Here is a 21,221-nt window from a genome sequence, read left to right on the forward strand (position 1 = left end):
CAGGAGTCTTGCAAAACAAACCAAAAACCATGGAGTCAGAATGTCAAAAGATTACTATCAACTGAAGAAAGACATCTCAAGTTAATGAATTTGGCGCTTTGGCACTTTTCTATGTATGGGAAGGTGCAAGAGTCAGAGCTCATTGAAATCATTTTTTGGACATGCACCTTAGCTATTTAGGGGCTTCCCTGGTGGCTTAGATGGTAAAGAATCTGCCTGTAATGCAGGAGACCCGATTTGATCCCTGAGTCGGGAAGATCCCCTGGAGAAGGGCATGGCAACCCACTCCAGTATTCTTGCCTGGAGAATCCCATGGACAGAGGAGCCTGGTGGGCTACAGTCCATGGGGTCTCAGAGTCGGACACGACTGAGTGACTAACACTTTCACGCTCACTTTAGCAATTTATGGCCAGGACCCTGCTTTCTCCATTTCATCCCTAAGGGCGCACTGCTTAGAGAGGGGGGCAAAGGGTGCAGTAGCTGATGGTGTCATGGCCACAGCATCCTTTGCTCCGGACACGGCAGGCAGTGTTCTTGGTCCACAGCCCCCCTCCCCCATTTCTAAGCCTGACCCCCCCACTCAGCTGGACCCCAAGAGGTGCGCCACTGGCCAAAGCGACTGACCGCTGGGGTCCTGAGCCTCCTTCAGTTACAGAAAATACTCCTGGATTGCGGGTCCAGGCGAAGCACCAACCAGAGGGTGGAGGAGAGGTTCTGGAGCCAGCCTGGATGGGAAACCAAGATAATCATTTTCCAGTTCCGGGAGTCTCAGCCAAAGGGACCCTCTGTCAGTTCAGAACTGACAGCCCAGACTCTCAGTTCAGGCCTGGTGACCTGTGTCATCTGAAAGATGCAGCTGCAAGTATTTGGGGGAAATGATCACAGCTCACCAGTGAACACACCATTAGGCGACGATGACAGTGAGACAGCGCCCTGGGGACCTGTGGTCCTTGTCCTGCTCCTAAAACCCTTGGAACTTTCTGAGTGACTTTGATCATTCATTAGGAGCCCCTTTCAACCCGTCCTGAGTTCATGCTAAGGAGGCAGGGCCCCCAGTGAGCCTCAGGACGGGGCTGGTCACCAGAAAGACAAAAGCAGGTGATTCGCAAGTTGGGATCTTCAGCTCCACACTCCCCCAACCGCAGGAGGTGAGAGGACTGGAGATGGGACAGGAAAACCCTGGAGCAATGAGACTCGGGGCTTCCGGATTGGTGACACACCGCCCTGGAGAGGCCCCGCTCCGCCCCCATACCTCGCCCTATGCATCTTTTGCGAATTGTGTCCTTATAATAGAGCAATAATCATAAACACAGCGTCTTCCTGACTTCTGTAAGTTGCTCTGCTGGAGGGGGTTGTGGGAACCCCGGCGGTTGCAGCCGGCCCAGCCCCTTTGCGGCTGCCCCCGACTGGGGTGGTTTGGTGAGACAGGGGCGCTGGCCCGGGGCCTGCACTAACACTGGGCATTAGTGTCAGAGTTGAACTGAGCTGCTGGACACCCAGCTGGCGTCAGAGAAAAGAGAGACACTGTCACCCCGCCTGCTGTTGACCTCCAGCTGACACTTGCCCTCTGGGACTCAGCTCCTCCTTGTTGCACAGAGCTGGGTGAAGGTGCCCCGTGAGGGCCCCCAGCCCCCCTACCCTCTGCTGTGGCTTGTGCTGCTCCGATTTCAAAGTCTACTTCTTGATTTTGAAGCCAGAGGGCCCTCAGAGGGGGCTCTGGTGTCTTCCTGACACCAAAAACGTGAAGCAAAGGCAAGAAGACCGAGGTGGGCGGCTGGAGGCTCCCCTCCCCTCCCCGCAGCCGCCCTCTTACCTGCTCCACACAGTCTGGGATCTCGGGTGCGCAGGGCAGTGTCCCGGCGCTGTCCACAGACAGCACATCCTTCAGCAGCTCCTCACACCCTGTGGATGGACAGACAGACAGAGGAGGGTCAGGGCTTGAGCCCAGCCCAACAGCTTTGCTCCTGATGAATGAGCCTTGTGTGGGTAGGGCTGCCGGGAGGCAGATAACCCATCTCCAAGAGACCAGCTGATCATTCAAACGCAGAGATGGGGCACCCAGTTTGCAAAGAAGCCAGGCCAGGGCTGGGTGGAGGGAGGTGAGACAAGCTTTTGCCCTCCAGATGTTTTTCCACTGGGATTAACCTCAATAGGGAACACACAGAAAAGAAACTCGCAAATGTGGAGGGCAAGCCACGGGTAAAGAGAATCCAGGAGGCCTTCCTGGAGGAGAGGATGTAAGACCACACAGTACCTGCCTGGCTCCAGGGACTCCAAACACATACAGAGTTTGCAGGACCTTTCACAGCCCTGCGAACTCCAGAACATTGAGGATAGGACCAACTTCAGGAAGGTGCTACCTCCTGCTGATTCATTACACAGCGGCCTCCCTCCCCTGAGCAAATGCCCCCAAATCATATCTAAGAAAAAGTGTGTGATACTGTGACTTATAAGAAATATATATTTGGTCTTCATTTTGGACTTCAAACATTTCCCGCCTCACAGCTCCCAAAACCCTCGGAGTTTCCTACATGTTGAGAGTGAAAAAGGAATCATTTTATGTTAATGAGGTGACTTGTGAACCCACCCAAGAATGGGGCTGGTCACCAGGAGAAGCAGCCAGGTGATTAGAGGACTGAACTTTCAGTGCAGGGAGGGGAGAAGGCCTGCAGGTTGGATCAGTCGCCAGTGGCCAAAGATTTAATTGTTTATAACTATAATGAAGCCTCCACAAAGGACCAGGTGACAGAGCTTCCAGGTTGGCACACACGTGGAGATTTGGGGAGAGTGGTGCCCTCCAGAAGGTGTACACGCGGGACACCTTCCCCAGCTCTGGCCCCACCTCCCATCTGGCTGTTCCTGAGTTGTATTCTTTGCAATATATTGGTAATCTAGTAAATAAAATGTTTTTCTGAGTTTTGTGAGCTGCTCTAGTTAATTAAGGGTTTCCTTGGTGGCTCAGTGGTAAAGAATCTGCCTGCTATGTAAGAGACAAGGGTTCGATCCCTGGGTTGGGAAGAGTCCCTGGAGAAGGAAATGGCAACCCACTCTGGTATTCTTGCCTGGGAAATCCCATGGACAGAGGAGCCTGGTGGGCTACAGTCCATGGGGCTGCAAAAGAGTGGGACACGACTTAGGAACTAATGGTTTCAAAGGGAAGAAACGAAGGAATTCGGAGGAGTTAGGAGGAGCGATGGGGGGATGGAACAAATGAAGGGAACTCAGAAGGGAGGGCGGGAGATGAGGGGACCAGCTCCATCCAGGTCTGCCCAGAACTGTCCTGGCTTTAAAACTGGAAGTCTCGCGTCCTGGGAAACTCCTCAGGGGTCTGATCATCCTCGAGGGAGACGAGCATCCTCAGGAGATGGAGGGAGATAGAGGAAAGGACAGCCAAGAGGGAGCCGTTCCAGGGCGAGGGACAGGCACCAGAAGGCCAGAGATGACTGTCCGGCGAGTCCTGGCTCCAGGCGTGGGACTCCAGGGCAGAGATTCAGAGCCACGCATCGCCCTTCCCCAGCGCATGCAGCTGTGGGAGCCCAAGGCCCGGTCTCTCTAGCCCCTCCTGGGGAGTCCAGGGCGGCGCCCACTTCTGGAACACATCCTGGCTCCGAGGACCCCCATGGGGAGAATCTGAGCTGACACCCAAGCCACATCAGCCTCCCAGACAAACAGGATCCCGGGAGCCCTTGGGACCCCCTCTGCCAGAAGACCTCACCTTTCATGGCAAACACCCCTCGGCAAAAGTCCTTGAAGTTGATTCTCCCCAGGTCGTTGGGATCCAAATACTTCACGAGTTTTTCCACCTGTGGGAAGGAAGGAGGGACAGGTGTGAGGCCCCCAGGATGCCCCAGAGCTGGGGTGAGGCTGGCCAGGGGAGAGGGCTCCACCTGAGCCAAGGGGACACCGGTGGTCCTCTCCTAGCCCTTGCCCCCTCAGTGGGGTCAGTGCCCGCCCCAGACTATGGGGGCCCACTTTATTCTGAGGTGACGGACAGCATGAGTGAGGAAAAGCAAATCCCTTCCCACAGTGCTCAGAACCCGGGTTTGTTTGGGCGGAGCTTCCATCTCTAAGTTATTTCTGCAAAGACTGGCATGTGGAAAATGAAGGCTCTGGAGCCCCCTGCAATTAGGGGGACGTGCCCAGTGGGCTCTGGAAGATGAATGGCAAGGGAAGACCCGACACGGAAAAGCACCTCTCCTGCGTCTCCAAGCGTGCTTACCAGGCTTCTCCACCGAGTGTGAGTCTGGGGGTGAAGGGTGGGCAGAGGTTACATCCTGTTTCTGTAACCTCCCCGCCAGTGAACCTGGCACCCAGAGGGCCCTCAGGAAAGGCCAGAAGAATCCCAGGGAAGGAGGAAGGTGGCCTCCTACCAACTCCCGGCCGCCGCCCTGCCCATCACTCAGGCAGCCTCTGACACTGCCAGGCAGTGACGTGGCTTCTGAGAAAGCGATGCCCAGGTGCCACCTGCAGGGCTGCGGGGAGCCCACCCGCCCTCCAGGCCGGTGCCCCGCCTCCTTTCCTCCTGCCCTCATGTAGGGGGGCTATGAATGCAGGGATGGGCTTGGGCTCCCGGTGTTCACCCCTACAATCCTCTCCAAGGCCGGGAGCTATGCTTTAATTATCCCTGATGAGGGTCAAGGTCAGAGTCACCCTGGAGTGTTGAATGGCTGATGCGGAGGTTGATCTCAACCTCAGATCCATGTAAGGAGAGGCAGGCTGTGGATTCTGTAGTCAGTGGGTGGAGTCCCTGACTCCTCAGGGCTGGGAGACACTGGGGGAGGGGGGCAGGCTGTCCATCCCCCTGCCTCCGGGGAAAACCAGCCTGGAGCAGAGGTGCCAGGGTCCTTGATGACAGGCAGATAGATGAGGGTCCCTGCAAAGTCCCTGGAACGCCCCTGAGCTGTGGGCCCAGGACTCCCACAGGGTCTTCAAAGAGGGAAGGTCTCAGAACACAGTGGGTATGAATCAGGTGGCACACCAACTGCTGTACAGTCGTTTGGTTTTTTTAATTTTCTTTTTTTAATGTAAGTTGTCTTTAAGTTTGATCAGTCCCTTCGCCAGGGGATCTTTTTGACCCAGGGATTGAACCCGGGTTTCCCGCATTGCAGGCAGATTCTTACTGTCTGAGCCATTAGGGAAGCCCAGTAAAAAATGGCTTATTTTAATTGTACAGCCCTTTAAAAGACAGAGCTCACCAAGGGCTTGCCACAAACTCTGGCGGACTAGTCTCATCTGATCCTTACAACAACCTTAACAGTGGCTACTGTTATAGTCTCCCATTATTGTGGAGGAAACTGAGACTCTGACATTTAGGCAGTTCCTATAGTAGTAACTCCTCCTTGACCCCAGGTCCCGCTGACCCTGCACTTCCCAGAGGCAGCTCTTGCCAGGCTGTCTGCACCAAAATGTTCTTTCTCTCTCCTGGCTGCTTATGTATGGAAGGAGTCTCTATGGCTGGACTCCCCTCACCTAGATCACCAAGAGTGTCAGCCTTCCTGGACACTAGATAAGCTTTTGCCAGTACCCCTGGGTGTGTGTGGTGGGGGATTCAGCTGAACCAGCCCTTGATTTTACAGATGAGGAAGCCAAGGTCCAGGGATGGAGAGGGGCTTGCTCAAGGTCACAAGGTGAGTATGGTATATAACCACGCACATGTGGTCTTTGGGCTTTCCAGTTTGGCGCTAGGGGTAAAGAACCCACCTGCCAATGCAGGAGACTAAGAGATGTGGGTTCGATCCCTGGGTTGGGAAGATCCCTGGAGGAGGGCATGGCAACCCACTCCAGTATTCTTGCCAGGAGAATCCTATGGACAGAGGAGCCTGCTGAGGTACAGTCCATGGGGTTGCAGAGAGTCAGACTGAAGCAACTTAGCACGCACACATGGTCTTCGCGGTGAACCGGGACCCCAGTTCACAACCTGTGTGGGGCACACACACCACGCAGGGCGGGGTTGCACTGCCCTGCGGGCTCCCAGGTGGGAGGGGTGGGCGCACTGGGCCTGGCAGGGGCTGTAGGAGCAGCTGTTGTTGCTGGCGCGCACACAGCTGGGCCGCGGAGCTGGCTGCCAGGGGAGCAATCAGTTTCCCTGGCAGTGAAATATTGATCCTCCTTTTTCCGGCCACTCAATTACCAGGCTTACCCTTCTATTTCTGTTGCCTTTCTCTTCAGGCTGATTTTCTCCCCCACTCATTCCTCCCCGGGTCATAGCTCTTCTATCTCAGGCCAGACGATGTTTGGAGCATCACTGCTGCTGCCCTCTGATTGATCATCAGCCAGATCACCCAGCCACCCACGCCTCCCCAATTTGGACATCTGCAAGCCAGACGGACACAGGCAAGCTATTATCTGAACAAGGGAGATAAGCTGGCTCAGTCTGCAGTTCTAATAAATGTTAGCGATTAAATTATTAATCAAACAAATGCTTAGTAACTCCTCTCTGATGCCAGGCCAGCTCTGAGCACTGTATACATATGAACTCATGGAAGCCTTACAACCACTTCAGAAGAAGATGCTATTATTATTCCCATTGTTCAGGTGAGGACACTGAGGCTCAGGAAGGCTCATTCAGGGTCAAGGTCACACAGCTAGTAAGAGGTAGAGTTGGGATTTGAACACAGGATGCCTGGCCCCAGAGTTCATGCTCTTAACCAATAATGACTATTATTTCTACTAATATAATGATACTCACTATTATTATCACAAGTGTGGGGCTTGCTCTGACCAGAGAAAGGATAAATCTGTATTCTCCTCTCTCTGTTTTTGGACATGCCATGCAGCTTGTGGGGCCTTAGTTCCCTGACCTGGGATCAAACCCATGGCCCACAATAGTGAAAGTGCTGAGACTTAGCCAGAGAATTCCCAATTCTACTCTTTTTCACCTAAAAAAATTGGGTCCAGAGAACCTTTGTTTAAGAATTTGATATATTTAGGGAATTCCCTGGCGGTCCAGTGGTTAGGACTCGACACTTTCACTGCTGTGGGCCTGGGTTCAATCTTTGGTTAGGGAACTGAGATCCCACACGCCTGTGACATGGCCAAAAAAAATTTTTTTTCAATGTTTAAAGGATTTGAAATACTAGATAATTGGAGAAGGAAATGACAACCCACTCCAGTATTCTTGCCTGGAGAATCCCATGGACGGAGTACAGTCCACGGGGTCGCAAAGAGTCGGACACGACTGAGTGACTTCACTCACTAGATAATAGAATTTCAAATGCTGACTTGCTAAAGCACAAGTCTCCAACTAACATCCTAAATGCAGCTTGTAGACACATTTAAATATTTAAAATGAAATGCCAAGATCCAAAAGGCTTCTGGTTCAGGTTAAGATGGAGTCAGTAGCTCTACACTCTGTCTCTTGCACTGGTTATAACTAAAAACTCTGGACAGAATACATAAAGCAACTATACAAGGACTCTGAAAAGTAAATCACAGCAGACAAATTGGGAGAAAAATTAAAACTAGACATAAACAACAAAATAAAACCTCCAAACAAGCCAAACAACTTGAAGTAAGATGAATATGGTGGTAAGTCCCCTAATTTACTTTTTCTCACATGTTTCCTAGCCTTGGCTCAGGTAGCCCAAACCCTAGAACTGCACAGCAGGTATGAACAGAAAAAGCTCTAAAAGAAACTCTGTATATATATATATATTTTTTTTTTTTTTAAAGAAAAATTTTTGTTTCTTTTCTTTTTCTTAATTTGCAAAGAAACTTTCATTTTGATGAGAGGTCAGGAAATGGGACCCTTTTGGAATAGAGAAAAGGGGACATATGCTTTTTTTTTTTTTTTTTACTGTGGATCATTTTTAAAGTCTATTGAATTTTTTACAATATTGTTCATGTTTTATGTTCTTGGGTTTTTTGGCTGCAAGGCATGTAGGATCTTAGCTCCTCAACCAGGGATCAAACTCACACCCCCTGCATTGGAAGGCTAAATCTTAACCACGGGACACCCAGGGAAGACTACATGCTTGTTTCTTTTTCTAAGCCCTCCCCCCAGCCCCACCCTAAGGCAAGGCCCAGTCTCAGAGGTGAATGGGAGCAGCCAGGCAGGCACCTAAAACTCAGAGAGGAGGAAAATCTTTCTCTGTAGAATGAGAAACTTGGGAAATTGAGGGAACTTGGTCAAAATGGGGAAGGGTGATTCCTGTTACTCGGACCTCTCTTGTTTTTCCTCTCACCCCTACAACCTGCAGGTGGACCAGTCCTGGGAGGTGTGACACAGCACAGGGGGGCCAGGACCTCAGATTTCTAGTCAAAGGACCAGGAAACAGGGGCTCTTGGAAGCTTGGGGTTTGAGGAGGCGGGGATCACAGAGAAGACAGAGTTTGAGATTACGATCCGATAAGATGTGCTTGAAGTCCTGGGCCCATTCCTGAGCTGCAGATACATGGAACTAACCCAAAAGAGTACGCCAAAGCTTTGAGAACAGAACTGCAGTGTAGACAGTGAACAGTCTGGCCCCAGGAGAGTGTACATTTGAGGAGGATCCAAATAGCACTTCAAAGTCTTTGAGACTGAATTGACTACTCAGAGGGCAGGTTGGGATCTGAGGCTTCAACCTAACTGGGTTGATTTTCTGATCAAACAAACAAAAATCAGTATTCTTCAGAGTATTTTTTAGGGGTTCCCTGGTGGCTCAGTGGTAAAGAATCTGCCTGCTGATGCAGGAGACACAGGAGATGAGGGTTTGATCCCCGGATTGGGAAGATCCCCTGGAGAAGGAAATGGCAACCCACTCCAGTATTCTTGCCTGGGAAATTCCATGGGCAGAGGAACCTGGCAGGCTACAGTCCAGTAAGAGTTGGATAGGACTGAGCAAAAGAGTTGGATAGGACTGAGCAAAAGAGTTGGACAGGACTGAGCTACTAAGCATGCAGCAGGAGTATTATTAACAGGACCCAGAGTCTCATAATATTCAGAATGTCCAGGACACAGTCCAAAATTACTCGAAATGCAGAGAGACAGGAAAAACTCAGCAATGCACAAGAGAAAAGATCATAAACACCAACTCCAAGGTGACCCAGATGTTGTCATTAGTAGACAGAGTCTTTAAAGCAGTTATCATAACTGTATTCCATGAAGGAAGGGTGAGCATTCTTGAAACAAATGAAAACAAAGAAATTCTCAGAAGAATAGAAACTATGAGAAAGAACCAAATGGAAATTTTGGAATGGAAAAATAAAGTAACTGAAACATTAAAAATTCATTGGATGGGATTGGAAGCTGCAGGGAGATGACAGAAGAAACAGCTGGTGTGCAGATAATACTGTATGATCTGTGGTTAGTTGAATCTATGGAGGCAGAACCACAAATGCTGAGGAACCTTGGCTAACAGAGGGCCAACTTAGGGACCTGAGCATCGAAGTTTGCTGGTATCCATGTGGGTCCTAGAACCAATCTCCAGATACTGAGAGACCACTGTTTAATGATGGAATATGTCATTATACATTTGTGAAGCCCACAGAATATGCAATCTATCCTTATATATTATTTATTTTTATATGTTAATTAATTAATTTATTTACATGGCCACACCCGAGTGGAGTTTATCCACCAAGGCTAGCTCAATATTTGACCATTAACTGATGAAATCTAAAGATGACCAAAGAATAAAAATCACATGTTCATCTCAAAGGATGTAGACAAAGCAACCGACAAATTCAACATCCATTCACGATAAAATCTCTCGGCCAGTTCGGAATAGAACGGAACGTCCTTATCCTAGAGAAATAAAAACTTATGTTCACACGTAAAAAACTGTACATGAATGTGTCTAACAGCATTATACACATCGCTAAAACCTGGAAACATGTCAAATATCCTCAGACAGTGAATGGATAAGCAGATTGTTCTGTAATAAAAAGGAACAATTGATAACAGATGGGAGACTCTCAAACGCATTTACTGTGCAAACGATACCAGTCTCAAAAGGTTACAAATGGCGATTCCAGTGCTGTGGAAAAGGCAAGACGATCAGGACAGATCAGCGGTTGTCAAGGGGAAGGAGGAGACGGTTTGAACACAAAGGGGCGGCACCAGGGAATGTGTGAGGGGTGAACTGTTTTGTACCCTGACTGTGGTGGTGGTTATAGGAATCCATGCAAATGTTTAAACTCATGGAATCATATGTCCCCTCCCCCACAAAAAGTGAAATTTATTATTTGTAAAGCTAACTTTGTGTGTGTGTGGCCATGCTGCTGCAGCATGAAGACTCTTCATTCCATGACCAGGGATGGAACCCGCGCCCCTTGCACTGGAAGTGCAGAATCTTAACCACTGACCATCAGGGAAGTCTCTTTAAAAATTTCTTTTTAAATCAAGGAAACTGCACACGCAGAGTGGGATATCTGGCTTTTCTTAAGGATTTGGGAACACTGGGCTTATACTTCCCCACAGCAATAGTGCGCCACTATTGAGTCACAGCATACCCTCTCTCTCTTTTTAATATTTATTCTTATTTATTTGGCTGCGCCGAGTCTTAGGTACGGCATGCAAGATTTTTGATCTTTGTGGAGGCATATGGGTCTTTAATTGTGGAATGTGGGATCTAGTTCCCTGACCAGGGATCGAACCCAGCCCTTTGCTTTAGGAGTCTTAGTCACTGGACCCCAGGGAAGTCCTAGAGCATACTCTTTTAGACAGGCCTCTGCTCTCCTTCCCAGTTTGCATGGTAACCCCTAAACCCCAAGTTCTCCATCCTCCCAGGCTGCTTCCCTTCCTGAAACCGGGGTCATTTGTGGACACCTGGCTTAGCTGAGCCCCTGAAGTTTTCTGCACCATCAAAGGGAATTCCAGGACTAGGCTTGAAGTCAGATGGAGTTGAAACTCCCGAGCATAAAAAAGCAGCTGCAAAGTCAGGTGGCCAGTCAAGCGGGGAGGCTTAGGCCCCTGGAGGACCCTGGGCTGAGCCAGGATGTGCTGTCAGCTCTGATGGGAGACCACCGCTGGGAGTCTTGCTCCCCACCGCCAGCCTAGTCTGCCTTCTGCGTGCTTCTGGGGAGAAGACCCCCGGAGGCGGTGAGGCAGCTGCTGGAGCCAAGAGCTCCAGAGAGAGGGACACCGGGGTAAGGAACATGGCCCGGGGCATCCTGAATCCAGGACCGGCAGGATTCCGCTGGGAGAGGCTGGTGGGGAAAGGTGTGGCAGGCAGCCAAGGGAGCAGCGGAGCGAGGGGGTACCAGCCAAGGCTAGAGTTCTGGGGTGAGGGAGGCCATGAGGGCATATGGGAAGCTGAGTGTCATCACGGATGAGGCCAGGAAGAGAGGGCACAGGGTCTGAAGAAGGGCTTGGAAGCCACGCCCAGGAGGCGGTACTTCATCCCCAGTGTCACAGACCTAGCAGTGACAGTCACAAGTTCCAAGGCCCCCAGCTGAAGAGCACTGCCTAGGTGTCGGGTGTTGTTTTGAGCATTTCACACATCGCACTGCTTCCAGAGCTGGTCCCTCCCATCTTACTCCCACCACCCCAGGGGATTCTGTCCTTCCCTCGGGCCTCAGGGGCACTCGCTCAGGACTGCTTGTTTATCCACTTTCCCAGGCAGCCCAGCTGCCTGCCATCAGGGCACACAATGGGGCCCTGTATTCTGGAGCCCACACCCCCAGTCCAAAGGACAAAGGGCACAGAGGTTGGGGGGGGCAGCCCCCAGCCCTCTCTGTTAATTTTCTGCAGGGAGCGGAGAGGAGGGAAGTCAGGCCAAGCCAGCTGGAGATGAGGGAGGGATTCCCAAGGGGTCCTGTCAGGTTCTGCGCCCCTGGCTCCGCTGGGGACCACCCCCAGCCTCCGGAAGCCTGCTCTCCTCCCTGGGAAGAGCTGTCCCATGGAGTCAGTCAGACTTGCTGACTGGACCACAGGTGGGTGGGGGAGTGCGCCTTGTAGGAAGCGCCATGAGGAGTCGAGAGTTGGGGGCTCAGGGTCAGCTTTGTAATTTGTGCCAGAGCAAGTGGAAACGTAAGACCCTTCATTTAAAATTTTATTTGGAATTTCAAGATAGTGACTGCAGAGCATTAAACCCCGTGTGACTGCACAAGTCACATGCCAGTAGGGTGGGCTCCAAGCCTTTTTGTGAGTCTCAGATTTGCTGTGCTTTCTTGGCCCTCAGTCCCGTGCTAACTCTGCCATTAGTGACCTCACAGAGAGGTCTTGGGGAGACCCCTCCCTCTCTGGGCCTCAGTTTCCCCATTTGAATTGAAGCCACTGATGCCATTAATATTGAGGGTCTCTTCCACTCTGATGTCCGTAGGATTGTAATGTTTTTCCCAGGAAGTCCATGGTTGGAGGGGTAAGGAGTTAGGCAGATAAAGAGAAGAAAATCAGAGAGAGACAGATGGAGTAAAGGGCTGGTAGCAAATGTCTTTATCTAACACAGCTTCACTAGGGACCCAGTAAATAAATGGCATGGGGACCCTGGAGTGTGAGCCTGGGGGCTTATTCACCCTGACTCTTTTACTTCCTGTCTTCTATAAAGTCAAGAAATGAGGACATGGACTGAGGCAGATCTCGTTGGTCACCTCCATGCTGCCCCTACTCTGCCCACTCCCCTTTGGGCAGCCCTGACGTGGCCGAGGTGGCTGCCCACCTCTCCTGGACCAGGTGTCTTGGGGCACCTCAACTCCAGGGTATGAGTCCTGACTGGACCAAGCCAGACAGGTGGGCTCAGCCCCCTTGCCAGTGATTGGTTTAAGCAAAAGCATGTTGTACACTTCTGACCAATGAGACACGAGGAAACCCCTCCCCCCTCCGTAGGAGGCTTCTGGGAGAGGTTTTCCTTGATGATGGGGAAAAAAAACAACTCACAGGAAATGCTCCCCCCACTTCTTGCCCTTCTGGAGAGGGGACACCACCCTGGGCCTAACTGGGGGAGCTGATGGAATGAGGTTAGGTCCTGGACGATAATTCTGAGCCCCTGAAGGTGCCAGCCCAGGAGCTGCCCTACCTTGCGCCCACGTGCTAGGATGAAAAATACATTTTCTCAGCATTTAAGCCACTTTGCATTGGTTTCTGGTTCTTACAGCTGTATGTGCGTGCGTGCATGCACGCGCATGTGTAGGGGCTGACAGATGAAGGATGCTCTCCTCTAGATGCTGCAGGGGTTAAAGGGAGGGGTGGGAGGGTGGCTGTGTGCATAAAGGTGCTCAGCGCACAACAGAGATGGGCCATGGGGTTGGGCTGCCTCAGGTCAGGTGGCCTGGAGGGCCAGTCACGTGGTACCCAGGGCTAGAGATGCCTTCCATCATGAGACCCCCGGCGTGTCCCAGTGTCACCAAGCGGCCCCTCATTCACAGCCTGGCTACTCCTGACCAGAATCCTTCAGGCCACCCAAGAGGGCTTTGTTTGGTGTCTGAATAGGAACGAAAGGGACAGAAGGCGGGTGGTCTCCGAGGTGAACTGGCCTATGCATCCATCTGTCTCCCTGTCCAGTCCCTCAGCAAACGTCTCCTCAGCTCCTCAGCACGACTGTCCGGGGGGAAACAGACCAGCTCCCAGGAAGCTCCCAGGAAAAGGACAGCTGTCCTGCTGTATTTCTCAGTGAAAGAAAATAAAAATAGCCGAGGAAACAGCAAGCAAGTGTGCAGATGACTGTTAGCGCTGCCACAAGCCCAGCCCAGGGGCAGCAGCAGGTCACCTCCTCCATTTACCAGCTGTGAGACCAAGAGTGACTGACGCAACCTCTCTGAGCAATAATGTCTGCTTCATGAGGTGTTAGGATTTAAAGGGAAAGACATGGAGCTTAGCCTGGAACCTGGCACAGAGCAAACTCTCGATAAATGAGCGTGTTCCAGGCACACAGTGCCCGGAGGCTGGTCATGAAGCTGTGAGCACAAGTTGTCTCCATCTGCTGGGATAGTTCTTTCACCTCTTCTTTCTACACCCTTTACTTGGTTGAAGTTTTAAAATGGATTAGATCTTTTTTTTTTTTAACTTGGGGCGGGGGGACAAAAAGCTTGTTTTATTCTTTTAAAAAATTACTCACTGTATGGTGGAGTTAGAAAAGAACAGAATTCACCATGCATGCATGCTCAGTCGTGTCCGACTCTTTGTGACCCCATGAACTGTAGTCACCAGGCTCCTCTGTCCGTGGGATTCTCCAGGCAAGAATACTGGAGTGGGTTGTCATTTCCTTCATCAGGGGATCTTTCCGATCCAGGGATCAAACCCGGGTCTTCTGCATTGGCAGGTGGATTCTTCACCATTGAGCTACTTGTGAGTCCACCATAATGCTCATACGTGTGCTCACTCAGTCGTGTCCGACTCTGCGACTTCATGGACCGTAGCCCGCCAGGCTCCTCTGTCCATGAATCCCCAGGATTCTCATTGGAGTGGGTTGCCATGCCCTCCTCCAATGGATCTTCCCAAACCAGGGATCGAACCCAGGTCTCCTGCCTGTGGATTCTTTACCATCTGAGCCAACAGGGAAGCCTATAATGCTATAATAATACCCAAATCTCCCGCAGTGGGAGCCAAGAGGAAACAGAGGGCTTGGAGGAGGTGGTGGTTACGCTGGACCCTAAAAGACGGCAGAGGAGAACACGGCAGCTGGATGGGGGAAGGTGCTGGGGGAACTGCATGAGCAAAGGCAGGGAGGAGGAAGAAGCAGGCAGGGCCAAGGAGGGGCCTGAAGGGCTTGGGGAACCATCAGCTGCCCTGTGTGGCTGGAGGGCTGGCGGACAATAAGTCGGGGAGGGGAACAGGGCTGGGGCCCATCAGACTCTCCGCTTTAGGAGAGGGCCATCGAAGCAGGTCTGTGGTTTGGGAAGGAGCCCAGAGTTCACAGGGCAGCGTGGAGGGAGATGGGAGGCCTGCAGACCAGGGCCGCGTGGGGGAAGGAGAGAGAGGTCTAGAGGGAATAGCTTAAAGGCCAGGGGCCAGGCTCGCTGGATTTGGGCAGAGGGGAGGTGCGCAGACTCGCAGGCCCTGTCTCAGGGCTCTGGGTGGATGATGGGGACAGTCCCTGGGAGGACCCCGAGAAGGAGGAGGAGTTTGGGGTGAGGAGCCTGAGGCGCACTGGAAGGACTTCAGCGGCTGGGGACGACTCTCCAGGGTCTTTTCCTGACCACAAATCCAGATCCCGGGGGACTCAGCCACAGGTCTCCCTGCCCAGCCCCAATGGACGCCGAGAAGAGAGTCCCCTCCACTTCTAACTAGTGACACTGGCCTGTCTGCAAGGGTAGCGGGGCAGCCCTGACTCCTCTTCATGGTGGCAGATGTAGGGAACGTGTCTGGGATGAGGGACAGGGGTGGCCACCCGCACAAAGGGGAAGGCTGTGCCTTGTGCTTCAGAGACTAGGACTCAGACAGGCTCGCAGGTCTGGGCAGAGGCCCCCACGGGTGCCCTCGCTCAGTCGGCCTGTGCCCGCCATGGGCAGGTCCAGCACCAACCGCGTGCAAAGAGACGGAAACACAGACCTGTCCTCTTGTGGAATGGAAAAGATGCAGGAAATACCCTCTCCGGGCCTGGGACTTCAGGATGCCTGTGACACACCTGCGTCTTGTTTAAATGCAGGTTGTGATCAAGGAGGCTTGGGGCCAGGCTTGAGAGTCCACATCTCTGACCAGCTCCTGGGAGAGGCTGATACCATGGACACTCGGACTGGTGAGGTTCCAGGTGACCTCTCAGGAAGTGAGGTTTTAGGTGACTTCTCAGGATCCTTCCAGGATTGGGAGGGAGGGGTCCAAGAGCAAGGACGGTCTGAGTGTGCCACTTGGGACTCTGGGGTGCCAGTGCCGGGAGGAAGACCAGGGGTGGGCCTGAGGACAGGTGGGCTAATCCTCACACAGTGGGGTGGTGAGGCCAAGGCTATCCTGCCCCTGGGGGAGGTTTCCTAGCCGGAGGGGCAGGAGGGAACTTGCCCTTTAAAGGGTAAGGGGAGAGGCACTTGTCCTGGGACACTGTTTGGGGAGGGTTGGGCACAGGCTCAGAGAGCCCCGGGAGGGTGTAGCTTGCGTCCACTGGTTCTGACCTTGGCGTTAGGCCCTCAGTTGGGATCTTTGATCCTCAGAATAGTCTGAAAGGCGCAGCTCACTCTATAGCTTTGGTTGGTTTTAGGTCCATTGCATTTATTTATTTAATGGGAATGGTCGCTCATCAAAGGGGCGTGCTGGCCCAGGGGAGCTGAGAACCTGGTGCCATCCCAGTGTTTCCCCAAGGCTGTGGTTCCCCGAGCCCCCCCCAACACACACACTGTTCCCATCCATCCTACCCTCACCCTCCAGTACTGACCCAGCTCCTGGGTCCAATCACCCCACCTTAGCCCTAGGCTGTACCCCTCAAGCCCGCACAGACAATTCAAGTCAAAAAGAAATGCCTTCCTGCCAGCCCTCTGTTACCCAGAAAATGGGACTAACAGGAAACATCTCATTCATTATCTTTTGTTGAACTGAGGTTTAGTTTCTTGAAATAACAAAACAGGGGGCTTCAGCCAGAAAGTTCCATGTTGCTGCGGTCAGCACAACAGAAGGTGGCAAAGGAGAAAGACCGTGAGACCCAAGAGCCTCACTGCGGAGTTTCTGAACCAGGGTGAGGAGAAATGCGGCCGCGCCGCACGCTCACCACCAGACCCTGGACGAGCCCTGACCTCGCTAAGCCTCGGGGTTCTGGCCTGCAAGATGGAGCTGGCAGACTCCACCTCATTCTGCTCCTGCGGGGACCCATGGAGATTACGGATTGGAGATCCGTAACCCATGGAGATTACGTACCAGGCATACGTACACCTGTGGCTGATTCATGGTGATGGATGGCAGAAACCAACACCATATGCTGAAGCGCTACCCTTCAACTAAAAATACATGGATGAAAAAAAAATAAATACCATGTAGGTGTATGCTGCTGACACCCCATCAGCCTGAAGTCTCCCACATGAATCAAGTCCCCTCCCTGTTGCCTGGTAGGGGTCAGGCAGATACCTATGGTAGCCACAGGGCAAGGGCGATGTCTTGCCTACCGCAGGTCCCTCCCTTGAAGAAAACCCAAAGGATCTCAGCAGAGCTGCACAGCCTGTGGCCCTGGCAGGGAGATCTGAAACCCACATGTGCTGGAGCATGAGGGCACCATTTCCAGGATCCTGTCTATTTCCATGGGATTCGTGGGTATTTACCCCACACTTCTGATGACCAGGCCCAGGGAGGGGCTGGAGACACCAAGAGGCTCGACCATGGTCTGGTCACTGTATCCTGCTGCCTCTCAGGCCAATGGGGACAGCAGAGACTAACGTGGCCCAGCCCCTTCCCATCACTGTCCCCGTGAGGTACGCAGGGTGGGGGTTAGGGTCCCAGTTTTGCTAAGGAAGCAAATAGAACCCAGAGAGACTGAACCTGTGCCCAAGGTCACCAGGAGGGCATTTCTTAGAGTATGTCAAGGTGTCTCATGAAAAAAGGATTCTGAGATCAACAACTCAGAGATATTCTGGGCCCAAGTTAGAATTTTTAACTGAACTGCTGCGAGGGGTAAGTAGGTGATATTTCCAAACTTGTTTGACAGGATGCCCTCTCTTTGCAGGAGCAAGATTCTTCAAACTTGGGGCTCTTCAAACCCCCTGCTTTGGGTGCCACCACCGTCAGTTTCTCTCTGTGCAGGACATTAAATGGGCTATTTCCACAGCAAAATGATGGGTGATGGAGGTGGGTGATGCACGGTGGTACCTCGAGCCTGAAGGTACCCTGGTCCACTCGTCCATCCCCCACTGCCAGGAGGCTCCTGGGGTGCAGTGCTGACCACACCTCTGCGGAGAGGAAATGTCCAGTGGGATCTCCCAGGGACCTTCCAGAACTAAGCATCTTCCGGAAGGGAAGCTGGCCGGCTCTCTTGGAGTCCTGACCCCAAGGGGGCGGAAATGGGCAGAAGAGCCTGCCATGTCTAGGGCGTTGCTCCCCTCACATCCTCTCTGCCACAGCCGTCACTTCTCCGGGCAACTTTGAAGGAGCTCTCACATTCTGTCTCCAGGAGAGCTACAGAAACCACCATCACCCCCCACACCTTCCTGACGCTCCCGGGCAGGCTGCACGCTGGGGCAGACCCACGCAGCTGCGGTTTCTCTCTGCCTGATGCCAGACTGCACCTCACTAGGCACGTGCGCCTTCCTTGTCTTTGGGGAACTACCCCTCCCCATTCCTGGCCCATCGCAGATTCCCCGCACCCCTTCCAGGCTTAATTCTTTGCCCTGACTGGGAAAATAGCAAACATCATTCAAACACTGAACAGATGTTGGGAAGACATGTGGTACAATTTACCCTCTGGTCTTGAATTACGTTCTAATGGAAGAAGAATGGAAAGTTCCCTGGCAGTCCAGTGGTTAGGACTCGGTGCTTTCACTGCCGTGGTCCAGGTTTTAATCCCTGGTCAGGAACTACGATCCCACAAGCTGTGTGGCCACAGCCAAAGGGGAAAAAATGGGGCAGGGAGGAGGTGGTCTTTGGTCTTCAGTATGGCATCTGGTCCCATCACTTCATGGGAAATAGATGGGGAAACAGTGGAAACAGTGTCAGACTTTATTTTTTTGGGCTCCAAAGTCACTGCAGATGCTGACTGCAGCCAGGAAATTAAAAGACGTTTACTCCTTGGAAGGAAAGTTATGACCAACCTAGATGGCATATTAAAAAGCAGAGACATTACTTTGCCAACAAAGGTCCGTCTAGTCAAGGCTATGGTTTTTCCCATGGTCATGTATGGATGTGAGAGTTGGACTGTGAAGAAAGCTGATCGCCGAAGAATTGATGCTTGTGAACTGTGGTGCTGGAGAAGACTCTCGAGAGTCCCTTGGACTGCAAGGAGATCCAACCAGTCCATTCTAAAGGAGATCAATCCTGGATGTTCATTGGAAGGACTGATGCTAAAGCTGAAACTCCAATACTTTGGCCACCTCATGCGACAAGTTGACTCACTGGAAAAGACTCTGATGCTGGGAGGGATTGGGGGTGGGAGGAGACGGGGACGACAGAGAATGAGATGGCTGGATGGCATCACCGACTCGATGGACATGAGTTTGGGTGAACTCCGGGAGCTGGTGATGGACAGGGAGGCCTGGCGTGCTGTGATTCATGGGGTCGCGGAGAGTCGGACATGACTGAGCGACTGAACTGAACTGAACTGAACGTGCTAAAGATGATAAACCTAAACCCAGGTACCAATGTTATACTCAACGGTAGTGAGTAACAGTCCCTCCATTTGAAAAGAAAACCAAGAAAAGGATGCTGGGTTTCTGCCTCTGCCATCCCCACCAACTATTACACTGACTGGCTCTACCAACTAGTTCAAGACCAGAGCAGAGGGCGAGGGACGCCCTCCTCAGCCCACAGCCATGTCGGGCTCCCAGCACCAGCTCTGTGGCCATCTGTGCCCAGCAAGCTTCAATCTGTCCATCCCCTGATGTGCTGCTTCTGTCCTGTTTCCCTGCCTTTGGAGGGTGGTGTCCTCCGCTGATCCTCAGCCTAGATACCTGATCACCTCTTGCCAGCCCCTTCCCTCTGCATTAGACACACTGCTGCTGCTGCTAAGTCACTTCAGTCATGTCCAACTCTGTGCGACCCCATAGACAGTAGCCCACCAGGCTCCGCTGTCCCTGGGATTCTCCAGGCAAGAACACTGGAGTGGGTTGCCATTTTCTTCTCCAATGCATGAAAGTGAAAAGTGAAAGTGAAGTCATTCAGTCGTGTCCGACTCTTCACGACCCCATGGACAGAAGCCTACCAGGCTCCTCCGTCCATGGGTTTTTCCAGGCAAGAGTACTGGAGTGGGGTGCCATTGCCTTCTCTGATTAGACATGCTCCTGGAGCAAAACCAGCCTCAGCAGCATGGCCTTTGGGCCACTGTTGTGAGACCATCTGCAGCTGCAGCTCAGGTGCCCACCCCAGTCTGTTCTTAACTTGCAACTCAGCTACTCCTGAGCCCTCCTCAGTCAGGGTCATGTTTCCAGTGCCCAGGCAGGTTCCAACTAGTTTTATTTTTTTCACATTATACAATTATCCTTTTTTAAAAGAATTATTGAAATATAGTTAATACAGTTGATTTACAGCCAGCTAGTTTTACTGACTCCCCTGGTGGTCCAGTGATTAAGACTCCATGCTTCCACTGCAGGGGGCTTGGGTTCGATTCCTGGTTTGAGAACTAAGATCCCACATGCCACAAAGTAAGATCAATAATAACAACAATAATAAAACCAAATAGTTTTAGAAATGGGTGTGAGTCCCATCTCAGAAGGAAAAGTCATTACACTCATAAAAGTAAGAAAAGAAGACATAATGAAATCATTACTTTTGGAAGAGGACATGATTGCTTACCTAGAAAATCCCAAGAAATCAATCAGAATCAATGCGTTCAGACCAGTGGGGAGATATGTAATAAATTGACAAAAATGAATAGTATTCTTATATACTAGTGACAGGCAGATAGTAAAAAAAAAAAATCATTGGAAAAAATTATTTCATTCTTAGTAACTAAGCACATTAAATATTAAACACTAATTGAGCCTAATTCTAAGACATTTATTTTTAATGTTAATATTTTGCTCCTACTGGGAGAACTAAGCATATAATAAAGATGGTGATATTCTCTAAATTAATAAGCTTAATGCAATACCAATTAAAGAACTTGAAAATGTGTTTATATACTTAAAAATCCATAAACGGTGAAGAATCAGAGAGCTCTTTTGTTTTAAAGGTAATGACAGTTGACTTTTCTCAATTTTAAAATACACCAAGAAATAATGATCAAAATTTTACAATGCTGCATTAAAAACAAGACAAAAAAATCTTTGCACATCAAAAAGAATAACAATGGTAACAGATTATAATACATGGGCAAGAAAAGCATCCATCAGTCCATAGCGACACTCAGGAGAGGGGGTGAAGGGAAGATCTTCACTCTGTATCTTCACTCTATATAGAACAACCCCTATATCCAGAAGGAATGACAGAAAAACCACCATTTTGCAGCTGCCAGTGTAATTCATGAAGGCCAGGAGCATCAAGGAATACTAACATCAGACTTCCTGGGTGATACAGTGGACAAGAGTCCACCAGCCAATGCAAGGACACCAGCTCAATCCCTGGTCCAGACAGACTCCACCTGCCACAGAGCAATTAAGCCCAAGTGTCACAACTGAGTGCCCTGGAGCCTGCGCCCTGCAGCAAGAGAAGCCACCAAAAAGAGAAGCCCTGGAACATCAACGAGAGAGGAGCCCCCAACTCTCCGCAACTAAAGGAAACCCAGACAGCAACAGAGACCC

General features: G+C 51.3%; 1 protein-coding gene across 1 annotated transcript in view; it reads right to left on the bottom strand.

Moving 5' to 3' along the window:
• Positions 1 to 21,221, bottom strand: part of RAB11FIP4 (RAB11 family interacting protein 4) — a 110,071-nt gene that overhangs the window by 77,270 nt on the left and 11,580 nt on the right. Inside the window, exons 2-3 of the mRNA XM_055401441.2 lie at positions 3,716 to 3,803; positions 1,814 to 1,902 (exon numbers count right to left, since the gene is read on the bottom strand). Coding sequence (XP_055257416.2) covers positions 1,814 to 1,902; positions 3,716 to 3,803 — 177 coding nt within the window. The remainder of the gene's footprint in view (positions 1 to 1,813; positions 1,903 to 3,715; positions 3,804 to 21,221) is intronic.

Source organism: Moschus berezovskii, chromosome 20, assembly GCF_049115385.1.
Source record: "Moschus berezovskii isolate FMDL1 chromosome 20, NW_MosBer_1.0, whole genome shotgun sequence".
Classification (NCBI taxonomy): Eukaryota; Metazoa; Chordata; class Mammalia; order Artiodactyla; family Moschidae; genus Moschus; species Moschus berezovskii.